The sequence below is a fragment of the Pongo pygmaeus genome, chromosome 9 (assembly GCF_028885625.2).
Source record: "Pongo pygmaeus isolate AG05252 chromosome 9, NHGRI_mPonPyg2-v2.0_pri, whole genome shotgun sequence".
Classification (NCBI taxonomy): Eukaryota; Metazoa; Chordata; class Mammalia; order Primates; family Hominidae; genus Pongo; species Pongo pygmaeus.
The window spans coordinates 130899444-130914026 of record NC_072382.2 but is presented as its reverse complement, the minus strand read 5'-3'; the positions used below and the strand labels follow the sequence as shown (position 1 = coordinate 130914026).

At 35.9% G+C, this 14583-nt stretch overlaps 1 protein-coding gene across 6 annotated transcripts in view; it reads left to right on the top strand.

The window, feature by feature from the left end:
* ARHGAP32 (Rho GTPase activating protein 32) overlaps positions 1 to 14583 on the top strand; it is a 317966-nt gene that overhangs the window by 200899 nt on the left and 102484 nt on the right. For 5 of the 6 annotated variants that reach the window (XM_063671615.1, XM_054438141.2, XM_054438140.2 and 2 more), the window contains 3 exons: positions 10729 to 10866; positions 12644 to 12736; positions 13561 to 13683. In XM_063671615.1, the coding sequence (XP_063527685.1) occupies positions 10729 to 10866; positions 12644 to 12736; positions 13561 to 13683 (354 nt within the window). Of the gene's footprint in view, positions 1 to 10728; positions 10867 to 12643; positions 12737 to 13560; positions 13684 to 14583 lie in introns of those variants that run through there. The other variant, XM_063671617.1, reaches the window with a different exon arrangement.

The window sequence follows — 14583 nt, the reverse complement described above, 5'->3', positions numbered from 1 at the left end:
CCATTGGAGTTATGATCTAAGGGGGATTATGACTGCTTCTGCTGCATCATACAGGTCGCTAGGGAAGTTGGGGAAAGCTGGCAGTGACGGGTTTCATCCAGCTCCCATGCAGCCAGGAAGGCCAGTCTCACTCCCACTGTCCCCCATCAACAGCGCCAAGTTTATATCCTGTCAGCTGGTGAGCAGGGCAGAAATCTTGCCCCAGGCTACAAGCCTCCCTGCTGAGAAAACACGCAGGGCTTTCAGGCTTCACCCCTTGCCATCTACCTTGTCTTCTGTACTCCTATCTGTACTTCTGTTTGCCTCCCAACCCAACCTGGATTCTGCCTAGGAAAATTTGCGCTTCATCAAAGTTATTACAAAATTGAGCTGGAACTTTCCTTTCTTCTGTGGTCTGTCCCCAGTTCCACTGGCATCCCTTGCAAAGAACCCCTGTGAGATAAAGTCAGAAATGGCTTCCCTGGGCCTCTCTAGGGACGAGAAAGTGCCCAGGAAAGTGTCTACAGGGCTCTTCCAGCTGCTGCTTCTACTTTTATATTTCACTCAGCTCTCTAAATTCATTTCTGCTCTAGGTAAGGTTAAATCTTTCTTCCATGATCTGGATTTTCAGGTTCCCCAGTGAGGCTGTGTGTTCAGAGGCAGACTTTCCCCCTTTCACACTTTGGGCACTCACAGTTTTTTGGCTGTCTCATGGAGTTTGCAGCAGCAAATTGCTTTTTTCCAAGGGTTTGTGAATTCTTTTGGTTTTCCTGGTATGTTCCTGGGATGGTTCTGGGAGCAAAAGTTCATGATTTGAGTCTCCACATGCTCTTCTGTCTGTCCGAGTGGGAAATGCAAGTTAGTCTTGCCTCCTAGCCACCATTTTTCTTCTCTCTTCTTTTCTGATGCATGCGTTCAATGCTATGGATTTTTCTCTATGCACTGCTTTCACTGCTTCCCACAAATTTGGGTAAGTTGTATTTTTGTTTTTATTTGGTTCAAAATGTTTAGTAATTTCTCTTGAGGGTTCTTCTTTTACCCATGTTTTATTTAGAAGTGTGTCATTTGATCTCCAAATTTTTTGGTATTTTTCAACTATTTTTTCTATTATTGACTAATAGTTTAATTCCTTGTGGAAATTTTTTCTATTATTGACTAATAGTTTAATTCCTTGTGGTCTCATTACTGAAAAGAGGTCCTGATCCAGACCCCAAGAGAGGGTTCTTGGATGTTGCACAAGAAAGAATTTGGGGAGAGCCCATAACGTGAAAGCAAGTTTATTAGGAAAATAAAGGAATAAAGAATGGCTACTCCATAGGCAGAGCAACAGCATGGGCTGCTCGTTGGCTATTTTTATGTTATTTCTTGATTGTATGCTAAGTAAGGGTTGGATTATTCATGAGTTTTCTAGGGAAAAAGGGTGGGTAGTTCCCAGAACTGAGGGTTTGTCTCATTTTTAGATCATATAGGGTAACTTCTTGACATTGTTATCTCATTTGTAAACTGTTGTGGTGCTGGTGGGAGTGTCTTTTAGCATGCTAGTACATTATAATTAGTGTATAATGAGCAGTGAGGATGACTAAAGGTCACTTTCATCACCATCTTGGTTTTGGCAGGTTTTGGCCGGCTTCTTTACCGCCTGCTATTTTATCAGCAAGGTCTTTGTGACTGTATTTTGTACCGACCTGTCTCATCCTGTGACTTAGAATGCCTAACCTCCTCGGAATGCAGCCCAGTAGGTCTCAGCCTCATTTCACTCAGCACCTCTTCAAGATGGAGTCCTTCTGGTTCAAACACCTCTGACACTCTGAGAGCAAACATATTATGAATTCTATTTTTTAAAAACTTGTTATGGTATGTTTTATGCCCCAGAATGTGGTCCCCAAGATACAGTGACTGTTCCATATGAGCCTCAGAAGCATGTGTAATCCGTTGTTGTTAAGATATTCTATCAATATCAATTATATCCAGTTGATTGATGGTACCGTTAAGTCAACTATTTTCTTACTGATTTTCTGCCTACTGGCTCTATTCATTTCTAATAGGGGGGTGTTAAATAATTTCTTATAGAGGGTGTTAAATAATTACAACTGTAATTATTTCTCCTTGCAATTTAATCAGTATTTGCCTCACAGTACTTTCATAGTCTGTTTTTAAGCACATAAATATTAAAGATTGTTTTATGTCTTCTTGGAGTATTGATCCATTTGACATTACTCAGTGCCCCATTTATCCCTCATAACTTTCTTTGCTCTGAAGTCTGCCCTGACTGAAGTAAATATAGCTATTTTTGCTTTTTTGATTAAAAAATTAGTATGGCATCTCTTTATCATTTTATTTTAATCTATCTTATATTTAAAGTTGATTTCTTTTAGACAGTTGGGTCCTGTTTTTGATCCACTCTGACAGTTTGTCTTTTAATTGGTATGTTAGACCATTGATGTTTAAAGTGATTATTGATATAGTTGGATTAGTATCTGCCTGTCATTGTTTCTATTTATTGCCCTTATTCTTTGTCCCTATTTTTGTTTTTCATACTTCGTCTCCTTTTTGTGTGTTTTTTTCCAACTTTATTGTGGTATATATAATTGTTAAATAAAAATTACATATATTTAAGGGGTAGAATGTGATGTTTTGATATGTGTATGCGTTGTGCAGTGATTACTGCAGCTAAGTTACATATCCATCACCTCACAGTTACCTTTTTTTGCATGTGTGGTGAGAACACTTATGATCGATTCTTTTTGTGTTTTTAATTGAGCATTTTGTATGTTTCCATTTTCTCTCCTTTCTTAGCATATCAATTACATTAAAAAAATTTTTTTTTAGGCCTGGTGTGGTGGCTCATGCCTGTAATCCCAGCACTTTGGGAGGCCAAAGCGGGCGGATCATGTGGTCAGGAGATCGAGACCATCCTGGCTAACATGGTGAAACCCTGTCTCTACTAAAAATACAAAAAATTAGCCAGGCATGGTGGCGGGTGCTTGTAGTCCCAGCTACTAGGGAGGCTGAGGCAGGAGAATGGCGTGAACCTGGGAGGTGGAGCTTGCAGTGAGCCGAGATCAGACCACTGCACACCAGCCTAGGTGACAGAGCGAGACTCCGTCTCAAAAAAAGAAGAAAAAATTTCTTTTTTAGTGGTTGCACTACAGGTTGTGATATACGTTATAACTAATCCTAGTTCACTTTCAAATAATTATACTGCATCATGGATTGTGCAGGTGCCTTGTAATAAAAATTATTTGTAATTCTTCTCTATCCTTTGTATTATTACTGTCATTCATTTTACATATAGAAATCATACATGTGCATATACCTATACACATACCTCCATACACATATATATGTAAAACACACATAATCAAGTACCTTGTTGTTGCTATTATTTGAACAAACTGTTCTCTGTTATATCAATTAAGAATAAGGAACCAAAGTTGTATTTTACATTCACTTATTTTTCTCCATTACTTTTCCATTCTTTATGTAGCTACAGGTTTCTGATCTATATCATTTTCTTTTTCTTTAAAGAACTTCTTTTACATTTCTTACAGAGCAGGTCTGCTGGCCACAAATTTTCTCAATTTTTGTTTGACAAGCTTTATTTCTCTTTCATTTTTGAGGGATAATTTTGCAGAGTACAGAATTCTAGGTTGCTGGGTAGGGGTTATTTTGTTAATACTTTAAACATTTACTCTACTCTCTTCTTTCTTCTGTGGTTTCTGAGAATATGTTATATAATTCCGATTTTGACACTCTACAGGTAAGGTGTTTCCCCCACAAACTCCCAGCTTCTTTCAAGATATTTTCTTTATCTTGGATTTTCTGAAAGTTTTTTTTTTTTTTTTTTTCAGGAGGTTGATGCAATTTATCCTGCTTTATGTTCTCTGAGCTTCCAGGACTGGTGATTTGGTGTCTCGGTCATTATTGCTAGAAATATTGGTTTTGCTTCTTTCTCCATTTCTTCTCCTTCTGGTATTCTCAGTATGTATGTATCATACCTTTTGTAGTTTTCCCACAATTTCTAGATGTTCTGTTCCTTTTCTTCAGTCTTTTCCCTCTTTGCATTTCAGTTTTAGTTGTTTCTATTGTGATATCCTCAAGCTCCAATTCTTTCCTCAGCTGTGTCCAGTCAACTAATGAATCCATCAAAGACTTTCATCATTTCTGTTTTTGATCTCTAGCATTTCTTTTTTATTCTTTGTTATAATTTCCAATTCTCTGCTTACATCTGTTCTTGCATATTGTCTACTTTTTCCTTAAAGCTTTTAGCAGATTAATCATGTTCTTTTAAATTATTGGTCTGATAATTCCAACATTCCTGCCATCTTTGACTCTTTTTCTGATGCTTCTTCAGTCTCTTTAAATGGTGTTTTTTTCCTTTTAGTTCACGTTGTGATTTTTTGTTGAAGGTGGACATAAGGTGGGTGAAAGAAGTATGTTAAATAGCCTTTTAGTAATGTGATGGTAAGGTGTGTGTGTGGGGGGAAGCATTCCATAATCCTGTGATTAGGTCTCAGTCTTTTTGTGAGCCTGTGCCTCTGAACTGTGAACTTCACACATGAATCTCAGTCCACAGCCCTCCATCCTGCACCTTTAGGTAGGACAGGATGACTGGAGTGGGCTGGAGTTTGGTATTCCTCTTCTTCCCAGTGGAAAGCTCAAAGAAGCTGGAGCTGGATTTTCTTCTTACTCCAGAAAATGAGGCTGTGGTAAGAGTTTTTCCTGAGGGCGGACTTTGTTAAAAACATAGTGTTTGGGTGTGTTTCAGAAGTTTATTTTCTCCTCTCCCTCTTAAGAGCACAAGGAGATTTTTTTCAGATATTTACTGTGAGGACCTAGTAGAGCTCACAAAAGTGTGTGGCTCCTGTGACTGGGTTCTCCAGGAGTTTTTAATGCTCAGACTTGTCATCCCTGAGCCTCTAGCGATTTATCAATTATAGATTAAGTTTTCCTACCCTAGCACTGGTTCCCACAGAGGTTTCTGCGTGCGGATTTCTGCTCTGGGTAAGTTGCAATTCTCTATATTTACCTGTCTGCCTCTAATTTGGGAAGGGGATAGTGATTTGTTCTGTGACCCCACTTCTGTAACAGATTTAAGAAAGATCTGTTGATTTTCACTTTGTTCAGCTTTTTACTTGTTAACGAGTGACTTCTGAGCTCCTTACATAGCAGACCAGTAACCAGAAGTCCAGTGATTGCTTTGTAACTAGACAGACATTGATCAATTCTGAAATGGAACTGTATCACGAATGTATTTTTGTATAGCCTGTCATTTCCATGTGGTACTTGGTAACACAAAACCAAATGAACTAGAAGTTGAGCTGGCAGAACAAATAAAAAGCGTATAACAATATATTTTAATACCTCTTTTAAAAATATATTTTAAATACCTCTGTGGGAAGAATGCCTGAAGCAAATAAGACCAACACATTTCTTTTTTTAGTAATTCATATTCTGAAGTTGCTTATTTTTTCTACCTTAACTACTTATGACTTATTCCTCCTAACTTCAACTTTGTACCCATTGACCAACATCTCTTCACTTTCCCTATCCTCAGCTCATGGTAACCACCATTCAACTCTGCTTCTATGAATTCAGTTGATTCAGATTCTACATGTGAGACCATGTGATATTTGTCTCTTTTTGCCAGGCTTATTTTATTGCACATAATGTCCTCCAGATTTATCAGTGTTGTTGCAAATGACAGGATTTCCTTTAAGGCTGAATAGTATTCCATTGTGTATGTATACCACATTTGTTTTCATCTGCCGATCCATTGATGGACACTTAAGTTGATTCCATAACTTGGCTATTGTAAATAAGGCTGCAGTGAACCAAGGAGAGCAGATATCTTTTTGACATACTGATTTCAAGTTCTTAGGATATATATCTAGATGTGGGATTATTGAGTCATACGGTAATTCTATTTTTAGTTTTTTGAGGAACCCCCATATAGTTTTCCAAAATGGCTGTACCAATTTATATTTCCAACAAAAGTGTATGGGGATTCCCTTGTTTCCTTTTCTCTACAGCTTTGCCAACACCGTCTTTTGTCTTTTTGATAATAGCCATTTTGACAGAAGCAAGATGATGTCTCATTGTGGTATTAATTTGCACTTCCTTAATGACTAGTGTTATTGAGCATTTTTTCCTAGTATCTGTTGACCATTTGTATGTTATCTTTTGAGAAATGTCTGTTCAGTGCTTTTGCCCATTGGTTAATTGGGTTTTTTTTTTTTCTGTAGAGTTCTTTGAATTTTTAAAATATATTTCAGATATTAACCCCTTATAAGATATATTTTTTCCCAATCTGTGGAGGTTTTCTTTGCTCTGATAATCATTTTCTTTGCTGTGCAGAAGCTTTTTAGTTTGATATAATCCCATTCAAGACTAATTTCTTTTTGAGGTCTTTTAAGCAGAAAGTTCAATATTGTGTAATAAACCATTTAATAAATAACATCAGTATACATTCAAGGAATTTTCTTGATTGTAACTCACTGAGTGTTACAGCTCTCAAAGGCCTAAGTAGGTTACAGCTCTCAAAAGGCTAATAGTTCCATCATATAGTTTGATTAAACATACAATTATACTGTAGTCTGATGTTATATGTTATAGTAATATACAATATACTCAGTAGAAAGGTTGGCAAAAATATGAATTTTTTTTATAAAAGAAGAAATAAAAGTGACTGAGAAATAAGAAATTATGTTTAGCTTCATTAAGTCAATAAAAGGCAAACAAAAGAAGATACAGTTTTTCACCTACTGGAAAATTTTTAAGTCATTATTTTTAGTATTTGTGAGGATGCATTTGAAATAGACCCAAGCAGTAAAAATTGGTACAACCTGTCAATTTTTAGGAATTTTCTATGTATTTGTTTTAACTTTTCATTTCACAATGATTTTAGACTCACAGAAAAGCTATAAAAATAGTAAGAAATATCCTATTTATGCTTAACCTAGTTTCTGCTAATGTCACATTTTTAGGAATTAATGCTAAGAAAGTATAAGACGTTGCAACATAAACTTAAATACGAATGTGTTATTTATAATCTTGTTATCAATTATTGTACTGTCATCTTAGAACTCCCAAATCTATCAGTTTGGAAGTTTAAACACCTTTTTCAAAATCAGTCTTTATTAGTGGAGGCATTGTTCTGGTGTCTGGGCATGTTAACAATTTAACCAAACTAATATTTGCCTGCTATACTCCATGCATGATAGATACATGAGCAATATAGCATGCAAAAGTTATTTTTGTTCCAGACAGCTTTAACAGTGAGAAAAATACCAATAGTGATAGCTAATATTTAATGAATGGTTTCCAGGGAGTCTGTTAAGCACCTTACGTGGATTATTTCACTTACTCTTCTGACAACCCCAGTTACTATTAGCCTCCCCATTTTACAGATGAGGACACTGTGGAATAGTTATCTATGGTCAAGTGACTAGCACATAGCCTAGGGCAGTATAAATTCAGATCTTGCATTCTCAGTTACTGGCTGCTGTTCCCATTCTTTCTTTTTTTCTTCTCTCTTCCCTCTGTTTCACACTTATGTAGCTCTAGAAATCTATTACGTAAGACAAAGGGAAAATGATATTCCAACTAGCAAAGATTACCTTATAATACACCAGAACACTCTCTATTTCCTAAAGAGTGTTGACTGAAAAAGGATTGGAAGCAAAGCCAATTTCTCTTCTACAAGCACCAGGCACCAAAAAATGTAGGACTACATTTCAGTGATCTTGACCACTTCTTCAAAAGGAGTAATAAATGTGAGCCTACCAAATTGCAGATCATTTCTCTCCTCACCTTTAATACCATGGAATAATTGTACACATGCTTGGAGTTGAAGCCTAATACATCTTCTCGTGAAAAGGAGCAGAAAAACAAAACATAAATGAATAATCACCAGGGCATGCTGAATTATTCCAAAATAATAATGTTGAATTTGAGATTTTATTCTCTAAAGCTGAAGCTGATGATTCAGCCAATATGGAAAGCAACTTTTGATCTCTAAAGATATATTAACTTTTAGCTGACTGAAACCCTGATGCACTAAAAAGTAATTGTTAAGAATGTTCTTTTGTCTTTTGAGTTGTTGAGCATTGGTGACTGGTTGCTTGTTCTGCTAAATATCCTGAGAATTTGTTTGGAAACCTTGTTTTCTACTTGTGGTAGGTTCAGCCCAGAGTAAGTTCTCCAAATTAATAAAGAGTAGTAATAGCTAGCATGTATTGAGTAATGTCTGTCTGCCTACTACTAAGCACTTTACATTGATTTATTTGATTTAATTCTTAAATAACCAGGATTCACAATTGGTACATTGTGGTCCTAGAGCCAAGCTATTAGCTGTGTATTTATTTCAGGAGTTGGTAAATTTAAATATATTCAGCATCTGTATAGGTAATGTTAGTTAAGGAAAATGGCTGGGTGTGGTAATGACATTGGCAAACTTGTGCTTGCTGTGCTATACCTAAATGTTTTCAAATGCAGTTTTTAAAAACACTGTAGGCCAAACCCAAATCAGAAGATATAATGGATAAACTTGAAATACTATGGGTGATGGCTGTAAGGCCTTCTTGTTCAGATGAAAATTTAAGTTATTTTATTGGATATTTATTTTCATACTTGTTCTTTCACATACCTATGTGAAAATTTCAGCAAACTACCTAATCTGTGATTATATTCATAAAGAAGGAAATAAAGTTTTATGTTCCTTCTTTTCGATGAGATGCTGCAAATTGAGGGGACAGTCTCAGACTTGGATCCAGTGTTTTACAATACATGTCAATTATAAAGATTGTTTTTCCAATATATTAGTAAACAAAAATCTTCTAGAAGTCAATACATAAAAGTCATTGTAATAGAGAAAATGAACAGGATTTTGGTAGTAATAGGCAATTCATACAAAAAGAAATCTTAATAACAAATGAAAAGATGCTAAGCTTCACTCATAATCAAGGGAATGTAAATTAAAAGAAGATACCATTTCATCTCTATCTGGTTAGCAGTGCTGTAAATTCTGATGATGCCAAGAATTGCAAGGATTTGGGGGCAGTGGGAACTCATATACTACTGTTGGGTGAATAAATTGGTGTTACCACTTTGGAGACCAGTTTGGTAAATTTGAAATAAAATGATGCTTGTACATCATAACTTGGCAGTTCCCAGGAATGCTTTGGGTAGAAGGTAGTGATAGAACTGAGAAAATAAAGGAGTTTGCTTGAGCAAAGCATCAAAGAAAGAGCTAACATGACAGGAAGAAACAAACAGCACTTACAGAATCATGAAGGCAAGGAAAGGAACATTCAGCTCATGAATCGAATACATGCAAATCATTCAATATAACTGGAAGCCAAGAAAGGGCATGGAGTAATAGCCGGTGAGATCAGTCTGGAAATTTAGACAGGGCCCAGGTGATAAAAGCTGTGAAATGTGGGGATAGTTTGGGTTTAATCCTGTAGACCAGTGGCCCTCAATTCAGGCTGGTCATCAGAACTAACTGGATCCCTTTCCAGACTTAGTGAATTTGCATCTCTTGGAATAGGGACCAGGACACTGTTCTTCAAAAGTCTCAGTCACATTGCTTCTCTGCCTTTCAGCCAAGGCCAAGTGTAGAAGTCTTGACCACATCTATTATTTCATTCTTAGGACCCTCTGAAAGAGGGAGCTGGTAATGGCTTTTTGTCTATGTTGTGGAGGATTACAGTCCAAAGTGGGATTATGCAAGTTTATCATGTTAATTTTTGATACACTTGTGATTAGAAATCAGCACCCTCTCATGAGGTGATACCCTCTGTTTCTACTCCAGTTGTCTGGGGCAGATGGAGGAACTGGTTACTTTGAAGGCTTTTTCTTTCAGACCCTCCAGATTTTTATGAGCCGAAAGACTCTACATAAAATTAAATTAAATTGCAAAACTATATGCTATACAGTCGGGATGTGCTCATCATTACTCACCACAGGAGCTTTTGAAGGACTTGTTGTTGTTGCAGTGTGAGCTGATAAACTCTGTATTTTGTAGTTGGGAATGCAGGGGAGGAGTTCAAAGGCACATTAACAATATTTCAGGTAAGAAATGATGATGGTTCTTACTGAAGCTTGGGCTATAGCACTGAACAAGAAGTGATAGATTCAAGAGAAGATTAGAAGATAGTATCTAATAAATATCCTTTATGAGTGTAATTTTTAAAAATGAGCTTGTGAGATTGGGCAAAGAAAGGAAGGCCTGAGAGGCAGGGAGAGCTGAGGTTTCTAGATGCTGTATGAATATCAAATGTTTATAGAGGAAGACTTCAGTAGTTTTGGTTTTTTAGTATTTCCCATCTCAGTCACAGAAAATGTTGGTAATAACAAATGAAAAACCTGATTTTATTTTTCTTTAATTTCAGTTAATATTCTCCTACCCAAAGTTATTTTGTGGTTTTTTTCTTTTTGGTAGATTTAAAATCACATGTTATCTTAACCATTTAGCAGTTATTGTTCTGAAAGTGAGGCAGTGGATTTTGACCAGCAGTAGGAAGAGCATGGTGGAGAGTTCTATCTTATTTTCAATTATTGGCCTTTTAATGTAATATAACTTACTAGAGTGTTTCACAGTTTTAGCTATTAACTATTAAGTTAATAGAAACTTCTCATTAGAAAATATAAAATCTCATGAATAAAATAACATTATAGCATAAGGCCTGATTCATAAGTATTTCCCAATAGAGGTGAATTATATGAGTTTCTTTTTTCTACCAATAGGGAAAAAGTTGGATTGTTAAAAGAAGTTATGAAGATTTTCGGGTACTTGATAAACATCTTCATCTATGTATTTATGACCGAAGATTTTCCCAGCTCTCAGAACTTCCCCGTTCTGACACCCTGAAGGACAGTCCAGAGGTAAGCATTTAGTGCATTTAGTACAGAGGTAATCACTATATATGAGTTTGCAGAAGTTTTTGTCTGTATACTAAACAAAAGCTTATACTGAACACTCAGGATGATTCCTGGGACTACTTGCTCGTTTCATAACTGAAAAGTTAGTAATGTTTAGAATGAGAGTAGGTTCAGTGTGTAATTTTATAAGGGAAAACAACTCATAACAATATATAAACAAGCAATATATATGAGCAAAACATTCTCCAGAGAGCACATAAAAATGGAAGCAAAAATATGGAAAAACATTGCCTTTCATGATCAAAGGGATCCGTATTAACAGTGTTGTTTGAGTAGTTTATGACAGCATGCTGTGTGTATGCACCTACCTTCACCCCTGCAAAAAAATATCTAGTAAAAACATAAAAGATTTCTAAACAGAGATTCTTCATAGTATCATTAAACCAAAAGTACCATTGGGAATAAAAAATTGTAAGGAATCTTTAAAAGTAGATGGGATAAGGTTTATGGGGAAAAGTAAATATAGCCTAAACATGTAAGTGCAACAAGACTGCAAAACACAAGGAAACTAGAAAGTTTACACATAGAAACTGAATAAATAAAATAACTGAGAGGTACAAACAAGGCTTTTTGAAGGATGATTACTATCCTCTGAGAGAAAGTGAAGCTGTCATATCCATGAAATGGATTTAAATAAACTAAAATCAGAGATGTTGTAAATGAATATAGGATCACTTAAACTAATTTAGTAAGAGCAAACCTGAATAACTGGACTCCATACAGAATGTACCCAGCTGAAGAGAAAGTCAGGAAGTTGAATGATCAAGCCAAGTCATTTATAAGAATACAACCCCTGGAAGGGACACAAAGTTAAAAAGTTGTGAGAGAACAGTTGGGAGTCATGGAGAATAGGTCCAGAGAGGTTTCTGCTGATGGGAGTTACAGGAGGAGAGAGCGGATGCAAGGAAATAATTAAAAATTGGTGTAAGCCACTCCCCCCACCAGATCTAAATAAAGCGATGTTCTGAGATTCAGTGGGTTCATTAAGTGCTAAAATATAACGGACACTGCAGCAGGGTCTCAGGAGTGTCTTAAAAGACGGATCTCTTTGTACCATAGAAAATCTGAAAGTCCTTTTATCTGCATTTCCCATTTCTGCTTCATTTCATTTTTTTCTCTCAGATTATCCTAAAACATGGCCACTACCAAGAGGTCCCAGGTTTTTATCCCCTTTTAAGAGAGCAGCCAGACTGAGCTAGAATCTGTGTCACAATTTCTAATTCCTGGCCTGGATTAACTCTTGATTGGTCTGACTAATATTGGGGCATATTCCTGGACCAATCAGCTGAACCATGGTGTAGGATCATGTATGAACATGGCTGCTCCTGCCACAGCCATGTGCATGGAAGATTACAGTGGGTCTTGGGGAAAAGGGTTTCCGAGTAGTAGGGGAAAATTTAGGCAGAAAAGCCAAATGTGGCTCTGCTATAGTTATCTTTTTGCATATTCAGTACAAAAATAGAAAGTGACAAAATTAGAAACCATGGAATAGTATGATCACTGATGATAAGGGGCTAGAAGTTGAAGCTCTGCATAAGACAGGGGCTGACTTGCTATGTAAGTGCCCACAGTGCTACTGGTAAGTTTCTGTGAAGAATCCTCTGTAACTGTTAAAATGCCTAAAGATCTATAGATTTTTTTCTTCCAGAAACCATCCAGTTTTCCCTGCCAGAGAGCATAGTATCTTTCCTCAGAGTTACACTGATGTTTTTCTTTTCAGACGGTCACTCAGATGCTTATGGCTTACCTGTCACGCCTTTCAGCTATCGCTGGCAACAAGATCAACTGTGGGCCCGCCCTTACCTGGATGGAGGTATTTCCTAATTCACTTTTCATGAAAAATGTATATTTAAATTATCTACTTAAGAAATTTGATATTAACATAATTTTGATATCTATTGAGCTTCAGGAATCAAAGAAATGAAGTATATTCTCAGCATCTGGGAGGATAGATACGTGATACAGGAAATATTTTTTCATCTCAAATCTTTCTTTGATAATCTTGGAAACTAATCTTAATATGTTTTATGAATCTCAATGATACCTGTTATTTTGGTGTTTAGTATGCTAATGTATATATATATTCAGCAAGGTGTACTTTTTTTAGTTGACTTAGTAATTGAAACTATTTTTCAGTTATTAGCAAGGGACAACTTTTTAAAGGGTCCTTTTTAAGAGTAAGTATTGAGTGAAACATTATTCAGTAAATAGATTACATATTTATTCTTAATGTGCATATGTAGAGTTATACTGTTTTCTCCTCCCACTGGAAATTGGGAATGCAAGATGGAAAGTGGAAAGAATATAGAACTATGGGCCAACCTGCATTGAGATCTTGGAAAAAGTATTGAATCTCTTGTAAATTACATAACCTCTTTCATCTTTAGCATCTCACCTTTAAATGATGATAAGTTTTTTTTTAGAGTTATGAGGATTAAATTAAACTGTATATGTTATGGGCACAGCACAATGACTAGCATGTTTTAACTACCCAGTAAATGGTAGGTTTTTTGTTTTTTTTTTAAGACTCTTTGGGTTATTGTATCTCTGAATTAAAATGAATTTCTTTTATAGATAGTCAAAGAAGCATTTGCAAGTCCAGTGTCTTTATCTCATAGCACATTTTCTTTGTGATAGATTGATAATAAGGGAAATCACCTTTTGGTTCATGAGGAGTCATCCATCAACACTCCTGCTGTCGGTGCTGCCCATGTTATCAAGAGGTACACTGCTCGGGCCCCTGACGAACTGACCTTAGAGGTAAATAGTTAAAGAGGTTGTTTGTTATTTGGTTCCTGCTAACTTTCTGGCCTCCTCTTTGACTGTTCTTAACCATTTCCTTAATTTAAAAAAAAATGAAAAGCACCAGGTTTTTCCATAGTCTTTTATGTTTCAGCCTGTAATATCTTCTATTTTTGTTTAAGGGACAGTACTCATCCTTGAAAACTGAGGTTAAGTGTCTCCTGTTTTGTCTGGGACGTCATTCTTGATCTCCCTCCCCTCTCTCCATGCAAATACATACCCCCCAAAACCTGAATTGAATGTCATTCTGAACTGTGCTCATGGCTTATTGCTGACATATCACTTACTATATTTAATCATGATTGTTCTCCTCTTTGTCTCAGTGAGCTTCTGGAAAGCAAGGTCTGTCTTTTTGTGTTTTTGTACCTAAAAACAATACCCAGTGATACATTTTTTTTCACATATTGTTGAAAGATTGAGTTAAAGAACAGATAAAAGGTGAAATGAACACATCTTGCTATCAGATATAAAAGGAAGGGAATTAAATTTTTTCCTCTAAAAATATATATTGGCTAATGAGAGAAAAAAATGCTGACAGTTATTAAATTTAAGAAATAACAGTATAACTTTTTACTGCATAGAATCTGAACTGTTTTTAAACTTTTAGGTTCCGTACAGAGAGAAATGTAGGTCTTGGAATGATGATGTTAGCATATATGGCTTTACAAAATGGCTTATACATGATATGAAAGATCAGTTGTGAATATACAAAAGAAAAATTCCTAAAGCTCTATAGTATATGTTAGTAACATTGCTCTGAAGTTCTTAACTATGTTTTATCGTAGATACCAGCATTTCTTTTGATTGAAGAATATAACTTCCATTGAATATATTATTAAAAACTATTGTAATTTTTAT